At 55.1% G+C, this 27,350-nt stretch overlaps 1 protein-coding gene and 3 non-coding genes across 5 annotated transcripts; 1 reads left to right on the forward strand and 3 right to left on the reverse strand.

Moving 5' to 3' along the window:
* Positions 1 to 97: 97 nt before the first annotated feature.
* TRNAK-UUU (transfer RNA lysine (anticodon UUU)) lies at positions 98 to 170 on the reverse strand. The gene has a single exon. It is a non-coding gene; the product is annotated as a tRNA-Lys (tRNA).
* Positions 171 to 2,173: 2,003 nt separating this feature from the next.
* On the forward strand, positions 2,174 to 2,246 carry TRNAK-UUU (transfer RNA lysine (anticodon UUU)). The gene has a single exon. It is a non-coding gene; the product is annotated as a tRNA-Lys (tRNA).
* Positions 2,247 to 2,587: 341 nt separating this feature from the next.
* On the reverse strand, positions 2,588 to 2,660 carry TRNAV-UAC (transfer RNA valine (anticodon UAC)). Its single transcript has one exon. It is a non-coding gene; the product is annotated as a tRNA-Val (tRNA).
* A 2,718-nt stretch (positions 2,661 to 5,378) lies between these two features.
* On the reverse strand, positions 5,379 to 26,921 carry OSBP (oxysterol binding protein). Of its 2 annotated transcripts, XM_090032206.1 has the most exons (14): positions 26,507 to 26,918; positions 20,693 to 20,901; positions 14,559 to 14,809; positions 12,548 to 12,746; positions 12,266 to 12,368; positions 11,934 to 11,988; positions 11,278 to 11,409; positions 10,818 to 11,063; positions 10,468 to 10,588; positions 8,758 to 8,861; positions 8,434 to 8,529; positions 7,835 to 8,016; positions 7,302 to 7,522; positions 5,379 to 7,199 (listed from the first exon to the last, which is right to left on the reverse strand). In XM_090032206.1, the coding sequence occupies exons 1-14, from the start codon at positions 26,842 to 26,844 to the stop codon at positions 7,057 to 7,059; spliced, it is 2,400 nt and encodes a 799-aa protein (XP_089888332.1). In that variant the 5' UTR covers positions 26,845 to 26,918; the 3' UTR covers positions 5,379 to 7,056. The 2 variants fall into 2 exon arrangements, with proteins under 2 accessions (XP_089888332.1, XP_089888331.1); XM_090032205.1 differs by having other exon boundaries at positions 5,379 to 7,522; positions 26,507 to 26,921.
* Between the last annotated feature and the right edge of the window lie 429 nt (positions 26,922 to 27,350).

Genomic DNA, 27,350 nt, shown 5'->3' on the forward strand with positions numbered 1-27,350 from the left:
GAAAGCCTAGGAGGAACAGAAAGGAGCTCCATGTGCTGGGCAGGAGGGGACTGCTGTTGAAGGCAGAGTAGAGTTTTCCTTGCAAAAGCAGGTATTTCGCCTGAACAGGGACTTGAACCCTGGACCCTCAGATTAAAAGTCTGATGCTCTACCGACTGAGCTACCCAGGCTCACATACAAGGATATCTGCTGGATGATTTTCCTTAACCTTTGCCAAGGGTCTCCCCAGGCTCAGAGGATTGATAATATTTGCCCTGGCCTGACACCTCTCTCAGCTGCTGCTCTGCAAATTAGGCAGCTTAGAATGAAAAAAGGATTGGAGAAGTAAGGCCCTTTTCTCATTTTGATTTTGCACAACTAAGAGGTTTTCTGTCCTGCTTTGCTTGGTTTTCGAGGCAAGGGTGTCACTGGGAAATTGGCTTTTTCAGTTGGGTGCAGCACATTCCTGCTTTGCTTTGCCTTATTTGAATGAGATGGCTGAAAACAGAACAACCCAAAGACTATTTTCTAATGGTTTAAACGGGTCTTTCTTCCCCAGCACAACATCCCCGTTCTACTCCCCTGTGAGCGCTGGTCATGGCAGGGTCCAAGTCCAAGCCTGGGAGCGCAGGGCAATGGGGTTAGTGACCAGCCAGTGTAGTGGGGTGCAGGGCACAGTCAGGGTGAGTGACTTCCCCTGGTTCCTGGGAAGGGCCAGAAGCAGGTAGATACAGGGGAGTGAACAAAATTGAGAAGAGGTGGAAGAGGCGGTGCTGAGAGGGATAAAGGGAGGCGAAGGTGCAGAGAGAGGGAACAGGGCAAGCTGGGTCTGATGGCTTCCCTTGTGCCCCTGCTTGAGGAGAGAACAAAGCTCACAAAGGAAGGGAGATTGACTGGTGCTTTCTTAAATGGCCGAGTGGTAAAGGAGGTATGCTTTAAGTCCGCTGACTGTAGGCCAGGCTGGCTATGAGACCTGCTCAGAAGTCTTCCCCTTACAAGAAAGCTCCCTGTGCTTGCTCTTTCCACAAATGCCTAATGTCACTTCTGTGCTCACACTAAGATGTCCTGTGGAAAATGTTGTTAAAGGTCCTGTGTTAGGAAATGTTCCCTTCCTGTTGGGAGCGCTGTTCTCCAACATGGAGAAACCTCAGGATGGAGCTGGGTGCCCCGTGTCCCATCACCCCAGCAGTATATTGCCCATCATTTTCTTTCTGTTGGAAACGATGTTCCAGGTGATGGGGTGGGAAAGGAGCCTGCAGGTCCAGAAAGGGGAGAGTGGCTGGAGCAAGTGGTGTTTCCATAGGAGAGTGCAGGACATAGAGATAATTTATAGTGGAGCTGGGAACAGAGCTGTGAAATCTCAAAAGGAGAAACTTGGGTAGTCAGAGAGGGATCCAGGGTGTTTGAGTGGTGAAAGCAGTAGCCTTAGGATCCAAAAGATGTATGCATTCAAGTCTTGCTTCTGGTACCTCATTGTTGCCCCCCGGCAGGACTGGTCAAAGCAGAAGTCCATGGGCAAGTCAGGAAGTTGTCTGCACTCTGGGGATCATTTAAATGAAGCCATTTCTTGTTTCCCCAGCCTGTCAAGGCATTTTATTACCCCAGCACAGTGAACTTGGGCTCAGACCACTCTGCCTGCTTCCAGCAGTCAACAGATTCAAGCTTTGTCCAAGCAGCAACCGTGGGAGGTGTACCCAAGGGTCTACAAATCACCCTTTCTTCTTCTGGGGAGGTGGTGTCAGGGTGTTGTGATACATGCATCAAGGAGGATGCCAGGCTGGGAGGGCAGCCCTGTCACTCACCCCGGTGTCAAGGTCCTGCTGTGCTCCTGCCCTGGCAGGTAGAGAGAAGGCAGGTAAATACACTCCACCCCACCTGCCCTCCCCTCCCTAGGGTGGGAAGGCTAGAAGGCTGCTAGTTACTTCTCGCTGCATATAGCTAGCAGCCACAGCTTGGCAAGAAGTGATTTGGGGAGGAGACCTGAAACCAGATGTTTCTCCCCAGCCTGAAATGGGTTGCTGGGCTGCCCCTGCCCCGCACCCCTGGGCATAAGCAGGACGCCGGGGATGAGCGGTGGGGAGCAGGGCACAGGCACGAAAGCAAAGCCCGGGTTTGCAGCTGGTCCCATGCAGCGGCAGAGCACTGGCAGCCAGCTCTGGCTCTGCAGGTGCGGCGGAAGAGGCACTTAGCGGCTGCCCGGATAGCTCAGTCGGTAGAGCATCAGACTTTTAATCTGAGGGTCCAGGGTTCAAGTCCCTGTTCGGGCGAGAGCGGCTCCTTTTCTTCTCGGCCGTCCTAGTCCCCTTTTGCAGGGCTGGAGACGAGCCGCGACCGTCCAGGCAGGGACACAGCCCCTTGGCACGGATTGCCCTGTGCAGCCCGGGTGAGAGCTGCAGACGCGGGACAAGGAGGTTGGAGAGTCCCCTCGGCCTGGCGATGGGACACGGGGCGCCCCCTTCGTCTTGAGACCTCGCAGTGCTGCAGCTGGGGGTGGGGATGCCCCCTGTCCTGCTGCACGGGGAGGCTGGGGCTGCAGGCTGGCCGCCGCTCCCTGGGGGCAAGACTCCACTCGCATCCAGGCGCGGTTGCCAAAAGGCAGGGGTCGGGGTGGCTCCACTGGGGCTCGAACCCAGGACCTTCTGCGTGTAAAGCAGACGTGATGACCACTACACTATGGAACCGCCGCTTTGCGGGGCCGGGGCAGCACGTGGGAAGCGCAGAGCAGCAGCATTGCTCATCTGCCCAGCGTGACTTCATGTACTCACCCCAGGGCAGTCAGCCCCAGTCAGTCCTTCCTGGGTGTCTCACGCACCAGGATCTACTGCCCCAATTTTATGGGGAAAGAATTTGCATACTAGATGCCAATGTCTACATGCACTCATGGTGCGAAGCGCTTTACAATCGACTGAAGCACGAGCTCTGGGGATCCATTGGCATCTAGTATGCAAATCCCCAGGGCTCGCGCTTCAGTTGATTGTAAAGCGCTTCGCACCATGAGCGCATGTAGATGTGTGAGCGTGCGCCAGGGAGAGAGCGGGGTGGGGAAAGCACAGAATTATTCCCATTTTACAGATGGGGAAAATGAGGCACAAAGGAGAGGGGTCACCCAAGGCCATCTCATAGGCCAGTGGCAGAGCAAACAGCAGGACTTCTCTGGGACCACCCCCGTGCCCCAAACGTCCACCTCCGTGAACAGGAAGGCAGGGGCATTCTTGGAGTGGGGTGGACCTAGGGCTGGATGGGAAGGCTGGCAGGATTTGGCTCACAGTGGGGTGCAGATGGATGGGAGCTGGGGGATGCCAGAGGGGGTGATTGCTAGGCAGGGCTGTTGGCTGGAGGAGCCTGGGGCTAGGACTGCCCACCCCCACTGCCCTCTGCCATGCAGCAGGGAGGGCTTCAAGAGGGGACATAGGACAGTCCCACAGTGAGCCCTAGTGGCCTATAGTGGTCACTGCCACCCAGCTGAATGAGTGACAGGGTGGCAGGCAATGTTGTGTGAAGTTCCCAAGGCCCCTCACCATGGGTCAGGCTGGAACTCAAAGAACACATCCCATGAGCTTGATATGCTTTGTATGTAGTCTCAGACCCAGAGGCTGCCCTGGTCCATCTTAGCTCCAGCTGGATGGAAGAAAAGAGCACATGTAGGAAAAAGGGCAGCAATGAGACCCCACATGACCAGAGACCTCAGCTACTTGGTTTGCACAACTGTGAGAGTCCCTATTGTAGCTGCTGCTGCCCCAGGGCTGTCCCTTGCTCCCAGCTCCCCTGGAGCACAAAGGGAGGAGCAGCCTCCAACCCTGCTGAGCATCATATGCAGCCACAGTGCAATGACAGAGGGATCCTGCCCAGAGAGAAGTCTATGGTCCCTGCCCTTGGGAGATGCCTCTCTTGCCTACTGCATGCTGAGCCAGGGGTGGGTGGGAGGGAGACAGTTGGAGGGAATGCACATTACCAACCCCCTTTCTTGTTCCCTGGTCTGTGGTGGATCTTTATGGTGCTGGGTGAGGAGACAAGGGGGATGACACCCGACCACTGCTCTGAGGAAGAGAGGTGGGTCAGGAGTGCCAGTATGTGACAAGGGAAGGAGAGTGTTGAAGGGCAGGCCCAGGATCCTCCAGCTGAGACACAGCCCACGCAATGCTAACCCCAGGGTCCGGCCTCATTTTGACAACATCATGCATTGACCAGGCATGGGAGCCAGGATAGGATGGAAGCACTCTCTACTCCATTTCCTGGTGGACCTCTATGCTACTAGAGAAAGTGAAGAAAGGGCGCTGCAGGGTTGCAGACTGTTGCATTCCCTCTAGCCCAGGGGCAGGGAAAATATGGCCCATGGGCTAGATCTGGCCTGCTAGGCCATTTTATCCAGCCTGCGGAGCCCCTAAAAAACTTAGAAAATTAGTATTCATTTGCTCCTGGCTACCTGTCAAAGATGACAGGAGCCATGGGCAGTAGGACCCAGGGAAAGCCAGTAGCAAGGTCAGCCTAGCCCTGCCCCCCTCCACCAGAAGCCTCTGCCTGCTGCAACTTTCAGTGTTTCCCTGCCTGCCCACCAGTGGCTCCAGCACCAGGTGGCTCCCGACTGCATCACCAGACCGTGGGAGCACAAGGCCACACCAGTACCTGGGTGCCAGGAACGGGAGGGGTATGTGCGTGTGTGCACAGTGAGGGAGGCAGTCTATGTGCAATGAGAGAGAATCTGTGTTCATAGGGTGAGGGACTTCTGGTGGCAAAGGTCGAGGGTTAGGGGGCAGGACTTCCAGTTCCAAGATGGTAACCAGGGGGCAGGGCACTTGCCAAGAGCCAGGGCTACATGGTAGCCCTAGACAGCTTGCCAAAACTCAGTAAGTGGCCCTCTGCCCAAAATAATTACTCACCTCTGCTCTAGCCTAAATATCCTCTGCACACAGCGCAGTAGGCACACAGGGCCACCACAGCTCCACCCATGTTGATATCACATACTGATCATTCAGGGTGAATCATACCCAGGGCCTGTAGTAGGTGCAGGGAGCTCAGACCTCTGGCAGGTTCCCCTACCCCCATCCCCTATACCACTGCTTGGTTGTAACCCTTGGTGTTCCCCTTTCTCCCAGAAAGGATTTGCCCCAGAAATCAAAGAGGAAAGCGAGAAGCCCACAGTCCTGGAGCTGGCCCTCCATCAATGACCTACCGGAAGCGGAGGGTAATGAGACTCCTAGGCCAAGGCACTTCTTGCAGGCAGGAGGAAAGCAGTGAGGCAGGGCACAGGCTGAACTGGCCCCACAGCTATTCTCCTCCCCTAACACCCAGAGGGCAGTGAAATTGGGCAGCCCACCCAAAGCAACACTGAAGTCAGAGCACAAAACAAGGGCACCCCTCTCCCTTGACCCCAAGCCAGAAATAAGCACCTCACACAGTGCTGGGGCTTTCAGGTTTTTTAATTTAGTCATTTTCTTGGAAAAAAAAAAATAAGGCAAAAAAATCAAAACAGAAACAGAGGGATTCTCTCTCTCACTTTAGCTGACCAGGTGTCCCTCCAAGGGAATCTGGACCACCCTGTTCCCTCTGCCATGCAGGGTGGACTTCTGGGCTCAGCCACATCCCTGACAGCTGGCAAGAGGAAACCCTGGGTGGGCAGCAGGCACAAGCCCCAAACTGAACAAGTGCCGCCCTTCACCCTGGTGGCCGAGGCTCTAGTCAAGGAAAAGAAACACAAAACCCCCTAAGAGAAACATACAAGGAAGGCACCTCAATGTGTGACCCTCGGCCAGGGGTAGGGGCCTGCAGAGGAGGATGCCCTCCAGCTGTGGGGCTGGCCTGGCTCAAGCCACACACCTCCTCCACGGCAGCACCTACTGAACGTCAGGAATGGGCTTTGGCAGCTATCTGAGCTCAGCAGTGAGGACTCTGGACTTCAGCCTCCCCACTGCAAAGGGAGGGGTGCTTGGCTTCCACTGGGCATGAGAGGGTGGGAAGAAGGAAGGGGGAGAGGGACAGCCTTGCTTGTCCCCAGGGAGGGGTCACCCTGGGGGAGAGATGAGATGGGGGCAGTGAGTGTTACAAAACCCAGGGTCTGTGGGAGCAGAGGAGGAACAGGAAAAACAACCAAAAAAAAAAAGTTAGGTCTCTCTCCATATATATAATATACAAGTATCTAACAGGTGCTCTCTAGGCTAGAGGCTGCTCTTGCTGCCACGGAGGAGCCATCCATCCACATCCCAGCTCCCTGCCGCCAGGGCTTACCTGCCTGCCTGGGGAAAAGGGCCGGGGGGACAGGTGGGGGGGAAGGCAGGGCAGGGGAGTGAGGGGCTGACAGCTTCTTGTCAAATCCTGCCATGCTCTGACATCAGACTGGAAGAGACCAGCTGCTTGAGGGGAGGATTCCAGGAGACCGAGGCCAGCCTCAGGCTCTCCAGGGAGAGAGCTGCTGTGCCACATCCCCCATGGTGGGGTGGAGATGGGGATGTACCCTCAGCCCTGCACCAAGGGCACCGACACTGCCCTCTCCCCAACTACACCCAGCCTGCATGCGTCCTTAGCTCTCTACCAAGGGCAGGAAGGGATAGACTCCCATCTTGCCAACACAGGAACCATGGTGATCCCAGACACCCCTCATGGAGATTTAAGTGTACGTGTATATTTGGGGGCGGGGGGGAGGGTGCTTTTTTTCTCACCCCCTCTACCCTTCAACCCCTGTGGGGACCTTCCCTGCTGGCCATGGATGTTAGGAGTCAAGTGCTTTTTTCTGCAGCAACTCGGCCTTCCCCATCCCCCTCCCTGCAAATTGGCAGGGACTTCAGCCAAGCAAGACCGAAGACAGTCACGTAAGGGAGCCAGGGATACGGTAGTCAAGGGCAGAGTGCGCATGGGGCCCCCAAGCCACCTGGGATCTGGACTTCATCAATGTCAGCTTCGATCAGCTAAGGCAACCCAGCCAATCACCGCCACCGGCTTGTGCCGTGGGCGACTGATTTGCAACAAGTGATTGGTTAAGACAGACAGACGCGAGGGAAGCGCCAGGCAAGGAAAAAAAAAAGTCACATGATTGGCTGCTTCCCTCCAACCTTCCTCCTCTTCCTTCCTTCTTCTGTGGCTAGCTCAGAAAATATCCGGGCACATGCTCCAGTCCTGCTTTTCCTTGCTTTCCCAGTAGCCTCCTTTGTACACATGCGCTATCTCCTTGGTGTCAGGGTCCTTCTTGCGCTCAAACCACAGTGGCTTGTAGGGGTCATAAAGAGTTCCTGTGGGGAAAGGAGAGAGAGTTAGACATATTCCAGCATGCTCTGCTATGAAGTGGAAGAGGCAACGGTAGAAGCTGGGTGGGCCCATTACTGTCCCCTTACCGTCCTCTGTGGCCTTCACAGCATCAGCTTCGCGCTTCTTGCGAGACATACGCTGCTTCTCCTCCAGGCGCTGCTTCTCGGCATTGGCTTCATCCCAGCGCCCATTCTCCATGAGGCGCTGGTCAGGTCGTAGCCTGCTATCGGTAGGGGCAGTGCCACTTTCGAGGGCGTTAAGGGTCAGAGCCAGCTCTGAGAAGTAGTACATGTTCTCTGCGTTTTTCCTGTACCAATGGAGGGACAGAGGCAGACAGACAGAGAGTGAGGCACTGTACTTACCAGCTTCGGTCACATGCTACCAGCCAGCAAGAAATTCAGCCTTTACTGGGAGGGGAGAGGCATCCCCTCCAGTTCTGCCACTAGTTTCCATGCTCCCAGAAGAGAGATGGCAGCTAGTGCAAGAGAGGCACCCACTGCAGATGCTGTGTGGCGTGAGCCAGTTCCCTCTACCGCTGCCCAACAGGCAGTGAAGGGGCCCTGGGCTGCCCAGCCCTACTGGCCTCGCCACACCAAGTCAGTGCCTGCCTGCTACTCACGGGAGTGGGTTCCTTTTCCACAGCAGGAGCCTGGTGTCCTCAGCCTCATGTGCCTTCTGTCGCCCCTCAGCGCCATTCTCCCCACCGCCTGGCAGCACCTTGTAACAGTCCATCTTCTCATCCCAGGTGCCCAGCAAGATGAAGTGGACCTTTCCTGATGGGTCCATCACCTCCCCTGTGACCTGCCAGGAGGGAAAGGATGGGAAGATATAAGCATCTGAGCACAGCAGGACCAAGCACTTGCCCATCACAAATGGACAGCACCAAGTACCAACTTTCCAGCTCTTCAGCCCCATTTCCCAGTGGCATCCCCCACCCGCAAAACGCATTGCTCTCCAGATCAGCAGCCAGTTTTGATCAGAACTGATATATAGTGTGGAGACTGGGGACACGGGCCTGCCTCCGTGGAGCACTTCCCCCCATTCTAGTATAGAAGCGTATAGTTCTAACCCTAGCCTCTCTTACCCAGTGCCGCCCCAGTGTGCCTGCCCCTTTCATTTCCCGCTCTCTATTTCTCAAGGCCCTGGGCTACAATGCCCCTCCCATCCCCTGACATCAGCTCCCTGCCATCGGATGGGCCTGGAGTTCGGCCCCTTTACCTTCCTGGCCACGTCCCGGGAGAAGTAGCTGTAAGGAACAAACTTTAGATTGCACTTGTCGCCCGTCTTGTGATTAATGATCTCGATCTCACCTGACTGCAAGGGAAGAGAAAGGGTCAGGTCAGCCAGTCTTGGTGGCATCGATGCACACCCCAAACTGACCCTGGTTTACAGATGGGGGAAACTGAGGCTCAGCAGTGCATCAGCCTACTCAAGCTCAGTCAGTTGGTGACAGAGCTGGAAAGGATGGCTTCCATCAGCTCTCATACAGCAGGCTCTGGCACAGTTCCCACCTTTGTCCCTACTGCTGCTGCTCTGACTCACCTGGTCTATCCACAGTTTCCCAACAATGATGTTGTGCACGGTGGTGGTGACCTTCTTCCAGGTATAGTGATTGCCGCTTGAGGGGAAGATGCAATGGATGGTACCTAGGAGGGGGATGTAGGGGGGACAGTGATCAGAACAGCAACCTCCTGCCCGACAGATCACCAAGTCAGCTGTTCCACAGCAAGACAAATGTCACACACCCAAGACCCTGCCACCATAGATGTAAGGCTGCTATGACACTATGTGACCCAGTTCCAAAAAACTATCATGTCCATCTCTAAATAATGGAGATACAAAGTTCGTTCTCTTTTAGGGAGTGCTCAGAGAAGCAAAGGAGAACCACTATGGAAAAGAGCAAAGCTTGCTAATGAATGCAACTTTAAGAATGGTACTTAGGCTAGCCAGGCTGCTTTTGTCCAGCTTCAACCCCAACCTGCACTGGTTTTAAGGCTGCTGCTGTGGTTCCCCTAATTTACCTATTGCAGGTTAGGGTTTTAGGTCGGTGTCATCAGGGCTGATAGCAGTCTTACACAGAGTTTAGATTACGTTTGTATGGGATGATTTGGACAGAGATGCTCCTACCTCAGGCAGGGGATTCAACTAGAAGACTTCTGGAGGTCCCTTCCAGCCCTACTTCTCTATGACCTGACATCTAGTTTGATGAAGGTCACACAGTAAGCATTTGCCTACATTGTCTTGGTGTTGTGTCCAAGGGTGCTGCCAAGAAGCGTGTGCACCCATTGGGACAAATCCCATTCTACAGTGGACCTAAGTACACCCCCATAGCCACTGTCAGGCTGTTTTGATGTGCTTCCAGGAATATGCTTGTGGCACTTGGCAGCAGCTGTGCTGCCACCTCAGGAATGAACAGGCAAGGTGCTGTGCAGAACAATACCCCGGGCATGGCTGGAAGGAGGCACAGGGCAGCCCTCAGTGGCAGGGTTGAGCACAGACACCTGGCTTCCAGCCCAAGGTTCTCACTCTGCAGGCTCCCAGACTTGTTGACCCACTACCACAGAGCACAACTGTGGCCCTGTATCCAAGTGATGTGGCAGATGCAGCACTGAGCTAGGAAGGAGTGAGGGGAAGTTAGCAGCAGGAGCTAACTTCCTGTAGTGTGCTCATTTTCCAGGAATGGCTGGACATACAGGCTAGATTATTTGGAAACACAGACACTCCCTTTTGGGGAAAGTAGAAGGTCATGCTCAGCTAGCCCCAACCATACGAGTTGCCCCTCCCCGTCCATACAGTCTGTTACAGCAGCATGTGGAAAGCACAGACAAGTAGGGAGCAGACCGATTCCTAGAAAGACTGAGAACTCGGAGCCCTTGTAGGGATCACACCCAATACTTGTCTTTCTGCCTGCAATGGGAAGCAGCGCACACAGGCACTAAAGGGCCTAGGAGGGCCAAGGGCAGATTTCCTTTGCCAAACCCTGGAGCATCTGGGCCAGTGCTGAACAGGCTGCAGGCAGGGGCAGGCTAAGGGGGCAGTTGGCCTTGGATTCTACTTGGAGGTAAAGGTTTTGTAATGCAGGCATGCCTGGCTGTGAGGTTCTCAGGATGAAGTGAAGGGCTTTGCTGGGGAAGTAGAGATGTGAATCACACCCAGTATTCAAGGAGCTTGGGACACTCTCCTTGGACCAGCAAGCATTCCCAATGCTGCCAGTGAACCAGGGGCACTGGCAACCTGAGCACAGGGACTAACCGAGGGGCATGATGGAGAAGTATTTGCCACGGAACTTGCTGGTGATTTTGATCTCCTGGCGAAGCGTCCAGCCATGCTTGGACTCTGCGTGGTGGGCAGCAGCAGGAGGGTGGTGGCTTACCTGGAAGAGATGGGGAGGAACAGAGCACATCAGGATGAGACAAGCACAGTCAGGCAAGGCATGGGGCATATGCAGACACAGCCCTGGTACCCCCCAAGAGAGGAGACCCAGGCACCCACTCAATTCTAGAAGGCGCAATGCTGAGGAGACCCAGTGTGAATGCTGCCCATGTCTGGCTTGGGTGGGTAGGGCCTGAAAGGCAGAGAATGAGGCTGTTGGTCCTGCAGACCTGCTCGCAGAGGGAGCGGTAGCCGGTCTCCTCCAGCCGGTCCAGCTCAAAGGTCTCGCCAAGGAGTGAGTTGAAGGGCTTGCTGGTGCGGTAGACAGTGGTGGAGTAGGACGACACGGTGAAGGCAGCCACATAGCACAGCTGCTCCAGGGAGTTCTCGCACTTGGCTGCTCGGTCCAGCAGCGTGTGGTACTCCAGGTCCTCAGTGAGGCGCTGCAGCATGGACAGGGGCTCATTGAAGTTCACCTGTGGACAGGAGAGAAAATTCAGATGCTGGAGCCAAGCACAGGGCAGGGTTCTCTGAATAGCCATGAACCCCTGGGGCTCAGAAGCTGAACAGAGCAAGGATGATCTTTGCGTAGCCTCTGGGCCCTGATGGGCCATCAGGGTTGGAGATCAGTCCTCCCAAGACAGAAGGCATAACTTGCTCCAGAGCTCCCCCTGCAGACTGGGGACTCACTGGCATGGGGATCTTGGAGAGCTCTTTCCCAATGCAGTTCTTCATGATGCTCCACAAGTTGAGGCTGTAATTTGGCTTGTAAGGGATGCGAGTCCTCTTCTCTTTCTTGGTGTCTTCTGGCAGGTGCTTGTACTGAAGACAAGACAGAAGACCCATCAAGCCAGGATGCAACCCCCACCCCAGAAGGCTAAGCTCCAGACTTTTAAGGCCAAACATGACCTCCTCCTTTCACAGTTCAGTCCACCACCCAGGTCTTCCAGCTGACTGACTGACCCCTCTCTGTGGCCTTCATTCCATCTTCAGCCCTTCTCCTCTGCAACTTTCCATGCCCTGGAATACCTCTCCTGACCCACCAAGCCTACTCCCTTTCCTCTCAGCACACAATCCCCAGAATGAGTCTCCCCCAGCAGGTTTTCATGGTTGCCTAAGTCTCCATCACTGCCCACTGAGACCACAGTCTCCAGATCTTGGCTTTACATCTACCAAAAGCACAAAGTACAGTGATGGTGCATGTAGTGCCACTAGCCTCATGACCGACTGAATCATGGGTGCAGTCACAACCCCTCCCCTGCAAGGCTCATTCCTCCCTTCTGGAATCCTCCTTCCATCAGTAGCAGCAAGACCAATCACTTCCAGCCCCCACCTCTGGGACGCACCTGCTCATCAAGGCTGATGTCACTGCTGGTGCCGCTGATGTTGCTCCCAGTGCGTCTGTAGGGAGTAAAGAAGGTGAAAATTAGTATGCTACCCCTCACTGCCTCCTGGCCACCAGAGATGAAGGCTTTCTGAGCTGAGGAGGCAGCTTAGAGAGCAGAGCAAAGACGCAACCTCCGGCAGAGAGATGCAGAGGCCTATGCCAGGCAGACAGCGACACCTTCCTGCTGCCGGACCCAAGAACCCAGTGCTCCAGAGAAGAGACAGGCAACCCATGACCACTCACAGGCTCATGAGGAGAGGGTGCTCTTGACCGAGTCTGGAGATCACTCACTTGTGGCCCATGGTCTCTGGCATGGTTATGATCTCTGGGGCATCGAAGAACTCATTATCATCATCCTCATCACTCAGGTCCCCTTTTGCTGGGCAGCATTGTTCTGCAAGGGGAAACAGCATCAAGATCCATGCCCAACTGGTCTTCCTTTCTCCATCTGTTGGGAGTCTGCAGCTAGAGCCCAATGTGAAGCGACAGTGTGCAAGTAAGGGATTCCAATTACCCCAGGCCCAGTGATAGCAGCAACAGCAAGGAGGAAGGCCAATAACTCCACCCTCTTACCTTTCGAAGAGCCCCCACTGCCCGGGGCATTGGCAGGCAGTACAGTGGCCCCCCGGAAGGCTCTCTCCAGATGGTTGTGCTGCTTGGCTAGCTGCTCCAGGGTCTCCTCCAGACGGATGCGCTGGTCTCGCTCATACTGAAGAGACTTCTGCCACTTCTTGCTGTGTGTCTGGGCCAGCAAAAGGAAGTCTCTGCAGGCCTGCAGGGAGAAGCACCTGTTACCGCTCCCCATCTGGGCTCAGGGTCTGTGGCTGCCATCCAGCACATGGCTGTTGTCTATAGATGCCTCAACTCCCCAGCCCCTTTGTGGTGCTCCAGGATGCAGATGAATACATGTCTTTGGGATTTCTTGGTCTCTAGCACAGGGGCGGGTAAAGTCTGGCCTATGGGCCAGCTCAGGCCCACAGCAGACTCCATTTCCCAGCAGCCCATTTGCATTGCTGGGGCCAGTTTCCATGGAGACCTTAGTAACAGACACCTCTGCTACTGAGGTCTTCATGGATACTGGTCCCAGCAATGACAGCGCGAGGCCAGGGGTTCCAGCACTGGCAGGGTGCATGGCTGGGCAGGGGGCTGCTCTGGGGCCAGAGCTGGGATCTTGCAGCGGTGACTGTGGTCCTGAGCCAGGGCAGACCTGCAATTCATTGCCTTGCCAGAGCAGCTAGGGCCAGTCTCCATGGAAATCCTGGCCCTGTGCTGTCACGGCATCAACGCTACTGAATTCTTCATGGAAGCCAGCCCCAGCGATGTGAGCAGGAGCTGCTGGGAAATGGAGTATGGCCACTGGCTGGGGCAGTGAAGGTCTAGAGTCAGGCAGGCTGTCGGGAGGGGATGGGGAAGGGTGGGGGCAGGGACTGAGCTCAGCTGGGGACAGGAACATCAGCAACAGCATGGCAGGAGAGTAGTTTCCCCACTCCCTCCCCAGTCCCCTTGGGAGCAGGGAAAGGGAACCCCCTTGCCTATCCATGCTGCTGCTGTCCATGTCTCCAAATGAACCTGCTTTAGGAATTTTGAAGAAATCCCTGGAGGCCCCCCATGTTGCAGTGCAATCCAAAAAGCAGGGTGCAGCTGCACCACTGAACCTCCTTTGAGTCTACCCTCAAATACCCCTGCTCTACACTATCAGCTTTGGCTGGATTAATGATGTCAGCCACAGGTGTAAGTAGCCAACACCCCCAGGGATGTGGCAGTGCCAGCAGCATCCCCAGGATTTGGCAATGCCAGCAGAACCCCTGAGGTAGACACAGCAATGCCAACAGGCTTCTGTCTGTGAAGCCTGCATCATTCAGGAAGGTATGGCAGTTGTGGTGGCAGAAAATAAAACAGTATTTACTGGCATATGCTGCTTCTCCACTAGAGGACTCTGCCAGCTTAGCTACAGAACTGGGAGCAGCTCTGCCACATAGGCATAACTACAACAAACCTGGATCACCTCCTGAGAAATGGCCTGTGCCATCAGGGATGTGGCCTACAGCCTAGGTCCCCACCTCTCTTTGGGTCAGGGCACAATGACTCCGGGACAGGCAACAAGCTGCAGCCATTTCTGAAACAGAGTCCTGCCCCATGCTTCTGCAGGCTCGCTCCCCCACCCACCTGTTCTCTGCCCACCACACAGCCTGGCTCGCTGTGCCCTGTGAACAGGGAAAGCCCAGACAGACCTCACAGCAGATTCATTGTAGCATGGCAAGGCTGTGTACATTATGGAGTGCTTGTGTTGGCAGAAGACGGACTGGTGCAGGAATCTATTGGTTTCCTGTACTACCTTAGACAGGAGAAGACAGTTCCTCTACCACCTACCCAAGGCATGGCTGCAGCTCAGAGACCACTCTCCTGCAATAGTGGTCACAGGGCCTGATGGGGGTCAGGTCCTCAAGTGCATCACAGACATGGCAATTCATCACTATCCAGAGCCATGCCAAGTGCAGAGGCCTCTCCCCAGTGCACTCCAGTCTAGAGCACCACCTACTGGAGGCTGCGAGCTTGGCAGATCCCTGTGAACAGGGACACTCACGTTGATCATAGCATTGGAGGTGATGCGGAATAGTGTGGCACGCTCGTTGACTTGCTTGATCTTCTCGTTGCTCTCAGCAGGCAGCTTGAGGGACTCCAGCTCACTGAGGGAGCGCTGCAGGGCTGTGCCATGCTTGGCAATCAGGTCGTTGCAGGTGCTCAGGTCCTCCACCTTGCTGGAGAGGGTGCGTAGTGTGGTCTGCAGCTCCGTTTTGTCTGTCTGAGACACGGACTCCTCATCACCAGAGTCATCTGGAAGCAGGGGCAAGGAGAAGCAGCCAGGTCACATTCAGATGGGAAGAGACACAGGGCAGAGCCAGCCCTCATACCCTCCCTTGCTCCTTGGGGATGGTCAGGACCTCTAGTTCCCCAGCTCCACCAAGCCCTGGAAAAATCAAAAGTAGCCAACCAGCTATTTCTACAGAGATAGTCTCTTGTTGCGAACCAATCTGGGAAGTTGGAGATGACTGGAGTAGTTGCCACCTCCTGGCTGATCGGTAGCCTATGTGATCCACACTTGGCTACAAGGCCTGAGTCTTTGGAGTTGACAGTGCAACCCTGCATCTCTAGGCATGTTGCCAGAAGTTAGGCGGAACTTGGGGTCTGTGTTTCTCAAAGCAAAAAAGCTCACATATTAGGTCTGCTACCAAAGGTTGGAACAGGCTACCAAAGGTTGGAGCATCTCAGTCACTCTGAGAAACATCCAGAGTGGGTGAGGGTTACTTACATCACCCAAGTGACCCATGCAGGTCACCGGCAGATCAGAGTCCCTCCAGTACAGTCTATACAAGGCTACATTGATTATCTTTATTTAGCTGTGAATGCAGCAGCCCAGCTGCCTAGCAAGCAGTATTACACCCTGCCATGGGCAATTGATGCCTCATGGGGGCATGTGCTCCCCCCAGCAGTGGCCAGTCAGTAACTGGGGGATTGCACTGACTGGGGGTGGGGTGGCCTGCAGCTGACTGGGCTGATCCAGAAACATGAGTGGTGCTCCCAGAAGTTCCAGTGGCACTTCTCCTGGTGCCCCCACTCCCTGGACAGCAATTGCAGGGGGAGAGGGAGAGGGGGGGCAACAGCACTTCCACCTGCCCCCCCGCCTGTCACCTAACCAGGGAATGCTGGCTGTCAGGGGGTGCACCAGCACTCTCAGGGGCCCCCATGCATCTCCTACACATTGCCACGGACACCAGCTACCAATTCCTTCTCCAGCTTTGGTTTTAACTGGAAGCCCTAAGTGATTTAGGTGTTGCCATGTTCATCCATGTGATAATCAAGACTACTGAAGTACTCAAGCCCTGGCTGAAACATGAAAGAACTGGAGCTACTTCGTCTAGAGAAAAGATGACCAATAAGTCTTGAAACCCAAAACTAATTAATATGATGCACAGCCTCTTCAAGAGGATGAGCTATCTCAATGCTTTGGAAGCTCGTAAGAACAGATTAAACAAACACTTGTCTAGGATGGTTTAGGTAGGGATGATTTTGCCTTGGCAGGGGGCTGGCTCAGATGGCCTCCTGCTGTCCCTTCAAACCCTATTTTTCTACGATTCTAAGAGGGGCAGAGCATTAGGAGGTCGGGCTTCTCAACTTGTAACTGGCTTTGGCCTAATTGAGCGGCAGCCTGCTTAACCTGGAGGGCACAGTATGGAGCTGGAAGGGGATGGTTTGCAAAATGAGTTCAGGGAAGATGGTGCTTATTTCCCCCCCCACAAATAAAAAAAAATAGACACATGGAGGGGTAGGGGAAGGCTTTTCTTCTTTTAAATCAAGTATTTTCCCACCCCAAAGCCAAGATGAGGAAAGCTAGTACAGGCAACACTGTTAAGAGGCTGCAACAAGAAGTGCCTACCAAGACTCCACAGAAACAGATCAAGCCTAGATGTCTTAGGGAAGAGATCTGATCAGAGCATATGGCTGGGTTTCCTGGCATGTGAGAAGCATGTTGAACATAAAGGCAGCCAACTCAGGCACATACTAGAGATCTGGGAGCTGAAGTTTCAGAAATATCAGAGCTGTGAATCCTGGTCTTCTCCTGTCATCAATATGCTGAGATAACAGTCAGGATTTCACACTGGCAGTCAAGGAAGAGCAGACTGCTGAGCTTTGATTAGTCTGTGATAGGCCAAAGGAGAGGGAGGGGAATATGTAGATGTCTGGAAATCCTCAGGGGACAACTGCAGACCAGTATCAAATATCTGGGTGTTATGATGAGAGAGGCCATAATCAATACAGCGTAGTGCAGGGGTGTCCAACCTTTTTGAATGTGGGGCCGGATCATGAACTTTATCACCCAGTGGGCCAGCGAGCCATATTCATATTTTATCACCCCACGGGCCACATGTTGGACAAGCCTAAATAAGGCAAAGCTGGCATAAACCCCCCACCTGTGCTCAGCTAGTGACAAACTACAGCAAATGATGTCCTAGACCAGCCATCCCAACAACTAGGGCCCCTCTTCTGCCTACTACAACCACCATTTGAAGGCAGCCCCAGAAGAAATTTGACAGCTGTGTTAAAATATGTGACCAAACCAACGTAGCCGGTGCTCTCATGCCACTGCTTCCCTAGGCCTTGCCCACACCAGCAACACCACTGCCCAAAGTCTTGGCAGTGCCTGGGCAGACGTGGCTGGGGCCCAGCAAACGCGTGAGATGGGGGATGGTGCAACTGCAGGACCGAAGCCAGTTCCCGGCCTGGCAGGGTATCAGGCCTGGTCTGTCCAGGGCGGCTCCTGACAGGGGAAGGCCTTGGGGGAAAACAGGCTGCTCTGCTCCTCCACGCTTCCCTGCGGCAAAGGCAAATGGCCCCCAAGAGGGCACAGGCAGCCACCGCAGCAGGAGAGCAGCACCTGGCCCAGCTGCAGGGAGCAACAATCCCCGACCTGGGCTGCCCCCGAGCAGTGCAGTCCCACGAACTGGCGCTGCTCGAGGGGGATTGGAGCAAGGTGGCCGCTGCACCGCAGCCGCTCGCTTATCCACCCGCTTGGCCCTGCTCATCATGGTGCCCGGCCACCCACACACATAGCCCTGGTGGGCTCAACACTGCGAGCCCGGAGTGCAGGGCCCAGCGGACACTGGCTCCTGCTGACTTGCAGCGCAGGGGTCACACCATGACACTGCCTGCCAAGGCCCACCCTGGGGCTGCTCTGCCCTGCCAACTGCCTGTGCCGGGTGCTGCACCCCGTTCCCGCCCTGTGGCCACCGAGCCCAGTGGGTCCTGGGAGGCGGGCAGGTCACCGGGGGCAAGGGGCCGAGCTAGAGACAAGTAAAAGCGGGCACTGTCCTCAGCTCATCCCCATGCCATGCAGCCCTTGGGGTGGTGGCAAGACCCAGCTCACATGACGTGGGAGGTCACACGAGCCCGGCTCCCCTCCCTTTCCCCACCCGACTGTCCCGAGTGAGGGACCTCGGGCCACAGAGAACGACTTGGCAGGCCGCATGTTGGACAAGCCTGGCGTAGTGGCTAGAACAGTGCTTCTCAACCGTTTTAGACTCAAGTCACCCCTTCATACCTATTTTGAATTTAGTGGCACCCCCTTGAAAAAACAAACAAACAAAACCCAATTAATTTATAATTATTACAGTGCATAAAAATGGTGCTTGAAACATTTTTCAAACTGGACTAAAACCTGCATGAATAACCATACTATTATAATAAGATACTTGAGTCTAGAAGTGCCCCATTTAGGATCACTGTTCTAGAAAGATATTGTTATGGACTCTGTTACCCTGGGGTCTGAACAGCCTAAATCTTTAATGTACCTATCACTGGAGCAATACCTTGAGGCAAGACCATATTGTGAGGCACAAAGCCTAACAGTCAGATTCCACTGCATGCTGAACACACCTAAGTGGAACATCAGGTAGAAACTGCTCATTTTGGATACATTGCCTAAAGAGGGTGGGGTAGATATAGTAGGGGGTGAGAGGGTGTGAAGAAAAAAAAAAGAGGCAACCTTACAAAAAAGGGGGGGGGCGGGGTGAAGAGGCTTTTCCTACAGGATGGCCTGACAGCAAAGGATCTGGTTGGTACAGCTGGAGCATGTAACTCTTACCTTACCTCCCAGCCTCCTGCATGGGGTTGACAGCCATGTAACCATGGTACTGGAAAGGGAAGAGAGGTGAGCACTATCATTGGGTCTTAAAGAGAGTGATAGCCTGTCTCCAGAATCTCACTGGTTTATGCTTGCAGCCACTTCCTACTCTGACCATGCACAATGTCTTTGGGAAACAGAGAGGCATGGCAGGGCCAACATGGCAACCTGGAAAGGATCTCACAACAGCCCAGGGTGCCACAGCACCCCAGCTGAGAATCACTGGGCTAGAGCATAGGACTAGGAAGCAGAACACCTAGAGTGTCTATCCCCAGCTCTGTTACTGGCCTGCTGGGCTAAGCCACTTCACCTCTCTATTGCGGCAGTTTCCCCAACTTTAATGGGGGGGGGCGGTGTTCCCAGATTCCTTTGGTAAAACACTCCCAAACTGACCGACTAAAATTCCCATGTAAGAGATGGCATAATTGTGCTAGGTGCTGTATGCCAACAAGGTACTGACCAACACAAGGAAGTTACTGACTCTCTCTAAAGCAGGGGCAGCAAACTCATTTGGTTCTGCAGACCAGATCTGAACTATAGGGCTTTTCAAGCTGGAGAAACTGTGGTATTAATCCTTGAGGCTGCCAGAGATTCTGTATCGGCATGACTCTGGAATCCAGGGGGTTAATGCAGCTGCCCCTCCCTCACCTCCACTCCTTTCCCCTACCACTCACAGCAGAATTGCAGGGTCTGGTGGGGGAGGAGGGTGCTGGTAGCTATTAAGGTTTCGTAACTGCACTGATATAGTGACTCTGAGAGACATGGTGACAAGGCATGTGGGGTCATCCAATCCAGGAGAAAGTGCAGCAAGCCAGATGACCCATCTCTATAGGTCAGATTCAGACCAAGGGCCAGATATTTGACACCTCAGCTCTACAGGGACTTACCGGAAAGATAGAAGCAGAGGAAAGACCTTAGTTGTCCACCATTTCTTCTATATCCCAAGGTACTAAAGTGACAGCAACTGTGGTGGCTGCAGTCTGAGGACACCCCAAGTTTTTGCCTTCAAGAATGTACAAGATTACTTCAGACAGCCTGGGGATCAATGTGGTGTGCCTGAAGCACTGCTTCTTTAAAAGAGTGGATTCAAGGCAGATGGTAAACTAACCAGCTTAAAAAACACCCAACTACCTTGGCAGTAGGTTCTGGTCCTGCTGGCAGGCTCCACAGGGCCAAAAACTCTGAGACTATTACAGAGCAACTTGAGCCTCCAAGGAGCTCAGACCGTTGCTGTCTTCACAGAGGGCCTCTCTCTTCGCCTCAATGACCACCTAAGTCTCCAGAGGGACCCTACAGGGCTGCAGGAGGGGCTTTTGCAACTGAGCATGTTCCTGGCACCACCTGTAACAGGAGTAAAATCCAACAGAGCTAAAAGTCTGTGCAGAAGGAAGACTAGCGTCTGTCATAGCTCCACATGGCAGATTAGCTGCAGGATGAGGAGCCTGACATATTTGTGATGCAAGAAAGCAAGCAGGAGGGGGTCTGGGACCTGAAGAGCTGGAGATGGAACAGTGTAGAAGAGTCCATCTGTCAAGCCACTTGGTTCTGAAGGCCCCAGGCCGTGTGTTGCTATGGTACATGAGGCACATGATCCAAAGGGCACCGAGAAGTCACAGCAGCATGTGCTTTGTCTGGTATCAGGCAGGGCTGGAGACGCACAGTCCTTGCCCCAAGGAGCTGAAAATCTGAAGAGCACAGAATGTGCCAGGAGGCCTCATTGGGAGAGGAATAAATTGTATGAAGCCCCAAGTTTAACAGATAACTGGTGAGTGTGGGGTTGAAGCACTCTGTGCTGATGATGGAGAGGCTCTGACCAGCTGTTGGGCTAGAGAGCTGAGTGGGAAGTCCCGGGGGTTCCTAGCAGCTGTGGTGGGGTGGACACTATTAAACCTAGAGGCACTGCGTCTGCATGATGAACAGAACACCAGCAAGGACCACCAAGAAAGGAGTTTGAATTCTGCCTGCTCTCCTCTAGCACTGTTGCCCCTGTACCATGCAGCACAATGTCATAGCCAGGGGTCAGACATGTTGGCCCTTACCCGATTCTGCCAACATCTTCACAGCCTTGGCTTTGGCCAGCTCCAGGGCTGTGACCCAGCGCTGCCTCTCCACCTCTGAGCTGGCCTTCAGGTGGTAGGTCTGTGCTCCACCATTGGAAATGATAAAGTTGCAGGAGTCCTCCACAGTGATGTTGGCAGTGGCCAGGTTGATGGTCCCGCGACAGGTGTGACGCATCTCTGCTTTTGATCTACAGTGGTAGTGAGGAGAGGCACAATGAGTAACCCAGGCAGCAGTGAGAGGGGAATATAATAGTGTCCCGAAGAAGAGCTCTACTGTGAGGCCAAGTGGTTCCTCCCCACAACAGCCACATCATCTCTGCTCAACAGAAAGAGAAAAACCCTATCTCCGGGGTGGGCTCCAAATGCAGCCAGTGTCATCCCTGAATCTGCCAGACAGGCGGCTGTGAAATACCTGAGCACCCAACAGAAGAAAGGGCAGGGTTTTAGTCTGATTTCAGTTGCAAACATTTACTAGGCCTGCTACCCAGTAGCTCTGACCCACCCCTGGCACTCTGCAGAGGACAGTCTCTCCACCTCCCTCCCCCGCTCACTGCCCCTAGTTTGTTTTAGAAACAGGTTAATCCACTCTTCCATGAAGGGTCCAGCCTTTTCCTAGGCTCCTGCGATCGTTAGTGGTGGGTGCTGCTATTAATAGAGCAACATCTAAATGCCTAGGATCTGCCCAAACTGGCTGGTTAGCCACACTTCAGTCGGGCCACACAGCTGAGGAGTGCATTCCAGGTCAGGACGGGACCAGCCCTATAAGCTTGCAGGGTGGGTGTGGCTTCAGAGCGACAACCCTCCACCTCCAGAACAAACACGGACTGAAGGGCCTGCTGGCAAGCTACACCCAGCCTCCCCCTCGCTGCTGAGCCAGCCACGTCACTGCCGCTACCAACAAGCCCAGGAGTGCAGTGCGGGTGTGCACAGAGCAGCCACCTCCACCCAACAGGAAGAATCAGAGCTAGGCCCTGTGAGCAGGCCTTCCCTATGCCCCGTGGGCAAACTGACTGGGCAACAGTGGCAGGAAGAGAGGGCCCCAGGGCAGCCACAGCAGGATGCAGTACATGTGGTACAGCACACATTCCTCCGCCTCCCCACCCCCACTAAGGGCGTGCTGTCTCTCCACCCCCCCCAGATGAAATAAGCCTGCTGTGTGGCCATCCCTTCTGGCAAGCCCACACATATCCTCCATACCCCAATGCTCATGTGATCACCCCAGCAGCCAATCAGACCTACTCGAGGTACTGAGCTTACGCACCCCCCACCACCTCCAGCTCAGCACTGCATGAGGGCGAAGTTCCCTTGGTATCCACATGGTAGGGCACAGAGCCATCTCCCTTGCCCTGTAAGGCCAAGAGCTGGCGCACATCCTAGCCCTCAGTGGCTTGGGGCTGGCACAGAGCTGGAACACCCCCTTTACCCCTCAGTGGCTTGGGGCTGGCACAGGGGACATAAGTCAACCTTTCAAGGATTGGGGGAGGGAAAGGGGAAAGTTAGGAAGGACAGCAGGGAGATTACTGCTTTATTTTAGGGGAAGCCACTCCCAAAACTTGGGGAGTCTCTGGTTAGAAACATCAGGCAAGGAGGCTGGAAGGGGAAAGGAAATGGTGCATTCTCCCTGCCCAGCAGCTTGCTGCCCCTGCTGTGTAACACGAGCCCATGCTGCAAAGTCTGTGTTGCCAGCTATTCTTACCCAGCAGGCTCTGGTTACTCCATGAATAATACAGGCTGAGCTACAGGAAAACAGCTAAGCAGCAGTCACCCCCGCCCCTCAGTCAGGACTGAGCTCAGATTCCTTTCAGCACGTTCCTCTGTGTGGCCACTTGATAACCGGGAAAGCCTGAGCAAAGCCAGACATCAGCCAGTTTGCTTGGGATGCTTCTGAGATACTACATCTCTAGCACAAGGGGAATACCCCCTACCCTCCATCCAAAGGGCAGCAGAGGAAGAACCACTCTCTGCATAATTTATGCTCTCTCCTGTTTAAATGCAGTTCCAAGTACTTTGGTTTGGAAAGGAAATCCTCCCAGGGTGACCTAATGCAGGGCTGCAGAGTCCAGACCCACAACTTTCCTCAGCATCAGCTTGAGGATGTTAACCAGACTCTGAGCAGCATCAAGGAAGTCACTTCGAGCCCTCTGGTGAGGGGTGAGACTACTCACTGCAGAACCATCACCAGGTCATCCAACTCCCACACAATCTTAACACTTCCATGAGCTGGGATTATGCTGCTGCCCATCCTGCACACTGAGGATGGAGGCCAAGTGACTCTCGCTTCACAGCCATTGCTGCTGTGAGGAGATGCAAGCAGCAGTTATAAGCCCTGGAAGCTTATAGTTGGAGAGAAGCATAAAGCAGGAGTACTCCCTTATAGAGCACTTGGGGGCTATACCGCTTGGGAAGCCAAACAGTCAGGGGTCTTGGGGAGATGGTAAAGTGGGTACACAAAGGTTATAAAGCTCCTTCTCAGTAGCCTTCAGGGGGAACCTCAGCTTGACCAGATGTGCTTCAAGCAAATGCAGATACAAAGGAATGACTCCTCAAACAGCTGGAAGGCCTCACACAGGTTGCTGACCTCTAAGAGCACAAGAGGCATCATCCACTCCCAAACTGCAGTTCTGCCTTCTGGTGCTAGCTGCAGTCAGTGAAATATCCTCCCAAGTTGCACTCCAGACAGACATGAAGCTGAGCTAGGTCAACTGGGGACAGGAGACACTCCAGGCAGAGCTACCAAGCAGCAGCATGAGCACTTTGGCAGAGGGTGCCCTCTCAGCTGGTAGTGGCTCAATGCCCCAGCTGGGAGTAGGGGATTCTATACAAGTTCTTACCTTATTATGACACTTTCTCTCCAGGCCCTAAGTTGTGTTGGCCAATTCTAGTGCAGAAAGGGGCAGCATGGCGAGTTACAGGAGCCAAAGGGACTGCCCTGGGTCATAGCCCAGAGCCCTGCTATGCCAGACAAACACATCACTGCAGGGCAGCCTGCAATGCTTCTGGATGGGTAGCACCAGAACTATTTCAGGCACCTACTGGATCTTCTTGCTTGCCCCTGCCAAACAGCAGCTCCCACTGTCCAGAACCAGACAACTTAGGGGAACATCCTCCCTCTACACTGACAAGGGGGTAGGATAAGTGAAGCATCACTGGTTCACAGCCCCAGAGCCTCCCCAACCCACAGCCATGAGGCAGAGGTAAGGCCTTGCCAAAGCCACAGGAAGTCCTTTGGGCAGTACTGGTAAGGGGGCTGGGAGGCATATTCACTAGGCAAAGGGTGATGAAGAGGTAGCCCTCTGCACCTCTCTGGCATACATTATTGCTGACTGTAAGCCTCCTTAATTCAAACCTCTGGTCTGAGTGAGGAAGAGGGATGGGGCTGACCATCCTCTGTGGGAAGGGTCTCATTAGCTCAACTTGGGGATAAATCCACAGCATGGACAGTGGGGCTTGACAGACTTCAAGGGGTTCACAGCTGACAGCATTTCCTCTGGGTCTCAAGGGATACAACAGCTGAGCATCCAGACAAGGGATGTAAAAGATGTGCTAGTTTGGTGAGGGACTGGCAGGAAGCTATCCTGCAGCCTGGGTAACCCCTACCTCAGCCCAATCAAGGGACCACAGGTGATGAATGCTGAATGTCAGAGCTGTGCTGAGTGAGCAAGGCTGGAAGCCCAGAGGCAGAGCTGGCCAGCTACCTGGCAGGGCCCTGGCCAGCAGGACAAGGGAGTCCCTTCCCTGCTGCTTGGGGAAGTTGTGCAGGGCTAGAAGGCTCTGTACTCATCACCTCCACTGTTTTGAGTGTTTACTGCTTTCTCCTCATGGAGAGACACCCTCTTCCAAGAAAAGACTTATTTCACATGTGAAACCCACTGGGGCTTCTTGCTCTCTGGGGGGTGGAAACCAAGTCAATGAAGGCCTCTCTGGCTGGGATGAGGCTACCTTCAGGCCTTGGAGGCAGCTCTGGCATACAGCTTTTGCTAATTCGGTTTCAGAGTGCTTTCTAGAAGCAGTGAGGACATATCACTGTTGGACACACAAGATCACCCAGATGCCTGGTGGCAGAGCCAGGAAAAGGACCCTGGTCTCCTGTGCACCAAACCAGGGCTCTGCTTAATAGACAACACTGATCAACTTAACTGGAGCTGCTCAGCAACCTGCTGGTCTGTGTTTGGCTTGGGAAGGGTAGAAGCTGGTCCCCAGGTATCCCCATGAGAGATCCACAGCCTGTTGTGCTGATGGGGGAGGCTCTCTCTCCCTTTTAGAGGGGAGTCCCAGTGCCATAAAAGCAGCAAGAGTTAACAAGCCTGCTGCTCCACTGTGCACTGGAGATCTCTCAGTGCTCTATACATTAGCAGCAGGAAAGGACTCTACTAGTCTGGATGGGTGTCTGCCTTGGACCTCCATTAATCAGAAGCTCTAGGCCTTGGGCAAAATGGGACAAAAGACTGGATATCTTCCTCTCCCAGGCACGTCCTCCAGTACCTGTATAAGTTTGTTGCTATGATGAGGGTGGTCTTTCCTAGAGGGATCTGGTTTATACATGTGTTGGCAGTACAGATGGAGTGAGGTCAGGCCATCTCCCCTTCCCAAAGCACCTGGAGGAGCTGCAGAGTGCACCAGTAGTTGGATAGGAACAGGAACTGCCAGCTTGGGCCAGACCAGAGTCCTTCAAAAGTCTTATACTTAGAGAGTGCTTAGACCCCAATGCCTCAGAAAAAGCAGCATAAAGCTCACTCAGGTAGGTGTGGAGCAACAACACTGCCTGCAACAGATTCTCTCTGACCTGTCCAAGAGTTAGAGATCCATTTGAACCTGGAAACCCAAGGTTTGGTATCCCTGCCAATACTTGTCATCACTAAGGGTGGTAATGCTGGATTTCTCATCTCCCCACCTAATGTCCAACCCCACTGGGACCTCATTCAGGTCTGGGTGCTGACAAATTCCTGTAAGCGAGACTTTCTGTCCAAGTACACACTGGGCTCTGTAAGCCTCATGTCCCCGTGTCTACAAGTTCAGGGACAGCGAGAGCAGTGGCTCTCAATCTCCCTTCTCTACACCATTTACCTTCCCGTGTGCTGTTATTGGGATCCTGCTCATTCCTTTCCTCTAACTAGCAAGCCCAGCCTTTTTTGCTCTCTCCCCACTGGAAAGTTACCAGGTTCCCTCTGCTGAGAGGGAACATCTCTCACACCTAGAGATGCTAAGGAGCAGGGCACTCTAGGGCAAGTCTCTCAAAGTAGGTGCTCCCTGGGCTTAACTGGGTTGGCCCTTGCTACAGCATAGTGGGGCACTGGCACCTCCTGCCCCCTCTCCCCGAGCAGATGGCGGCTCCAAGCACCAGGGGTGAGAAGGAGCACCTCAGCTACATGCGGCCATGGGGCTCCGGGCAGCTGCATGTGCCCTGGGGTCTGGCCAGTGCCTCCTGAGGGGCATGATGTCCAGCACCGCACAGGGCAGGGGAGGCCAAGGCCTGAAGAGCAGCCGTCAACCCAAGGTCACGGCAGAAGTGTGCCTACGGGGGGGACCATTGCCCCGGGGACGCCCTAGGGCCACAGCCACAGAAGCAGAGCCTCTGCCAGACCAGCAGCATCCTCCACCCCCTGCTGGGGCCGGGGTGTGTATGTGCCCCCTCCCACAGGGGCTCCAGGCAGGGCCCTGTGCCTGCCCTTGCCCTACGTGGTCCGCCCAGAGCGAGGCCGTGTTCCATGCGAGGGCGGGGCCAAACAGGGGGCGTGACCTCACCTGGGCGCTGCGCGCAGGTGGGGGCGGGGCGTCGCGGGGGGCGGGGCTCACCGGTAGTAGCTGAGGAGGCCGTTGCTGAGCACGAACCAGCGGCGCTGATAGCCCTTGATGTAATTGGTCCACTTGAAGAGCCAGCCCTCCCGCGCCGACCCGGAAGCCGAGCTGCCCGACCCGGAAGCCGAGCTGCCCCCAGCCGCCGCTGTCACCCCCCCCGGGCCCGCCCCGCTCGGCCCCCCGGGGCCGCCGCCGCCGCTTGCCGGCGAAGGGAGCGGGGAAATGGGGCCGGCCGCGGGGCCGCTGCCGCTGCTACCCGCCGCCGGGGCCAGGGGGCCGGGCGCCGCTGCGGGGCCTGTGCCGGGCCCGGCTGCCGCCACCCGCACCTCCGTCATGGCGCGCCGCGTCCGAGAGCCACCCGAGCCCAAGCGCTGCCCGCCCCCTCCGTGCGCGCTGCGCCGTCACCCGCCGCGCCCCGCCCCACCCGTCTCCGCGGGGAAAGGCGGCCCCGCCCCCGCGCTGCCATTGGTCGCAGCCGGCCCGAGCGGGCGCCTTCCGCAAAGCCATTGGCTGCACCGCGCCCTCCGAGCCACCCCCTCCCCTCCCGTGGCCTCCTCTTTCCCCGTTCTATTGGCTGCGCCGGCCGCTCGTCTCTGCCTGCCGCCAATGGGGAGCCGCGAGGGGTGGGTGACGTCAGGCCCTTCAGTTGGCTGGGGGGAGGTGTTGCCGCGCTCTGCTGGTCTCGGGGAGGTGACTCATCCTACAACGGATTGGTTGAGAGGCTGCGGTGGGCGGGCTCTCCACGCGTCGCGCGCTGGGTTTGGCGAGTGTGGAGACAGCTACCTCGAGGAAGCTGGGGGGCGCGGAGCACTCGCGTGTCTGGTGGCGGGCGAGGGGCTTG

Source organism: Crocodylus siamensis, chromosome 2, assembly GCF_052110815.1.
Source record: "Crocodylus siamensis isolate JL-2025a chromosome 2, ASM5211081v1, whole genome shotgun sequence".
Lineage (NCBI taxonomy): Eukaryota > Metazoa > Chordata > Crocodylia > Crocodylidae > Crocodylus > Crocodylus siamensis.

Excerpts from the sequence above, each read along its gene's own strand:
- OSBP (XM_090032205.1), bottom strand. The coding sequence starts at position 26,844 with ATGACGGAGGTGCGGGTGGCGGCAGCCGGGCCCGGCACAGGCCCCGCA. Across the intron at positions 20,902-26,506 it reads GGCCTCCTCAGCTACTACCG|ATCAAAAGCAGAGATGCGTC; the intron begins GTGAGCCCCGCC and ends CTACCACTGTAG. Across the intron at positions 8,862-10,467 it reads CTTCTCCATCATGCCCCTCG|GTACCATCCATTGCATCTTC; the intron begins GTTAGTCCCTGT and ends TCCCCCTCCTAG.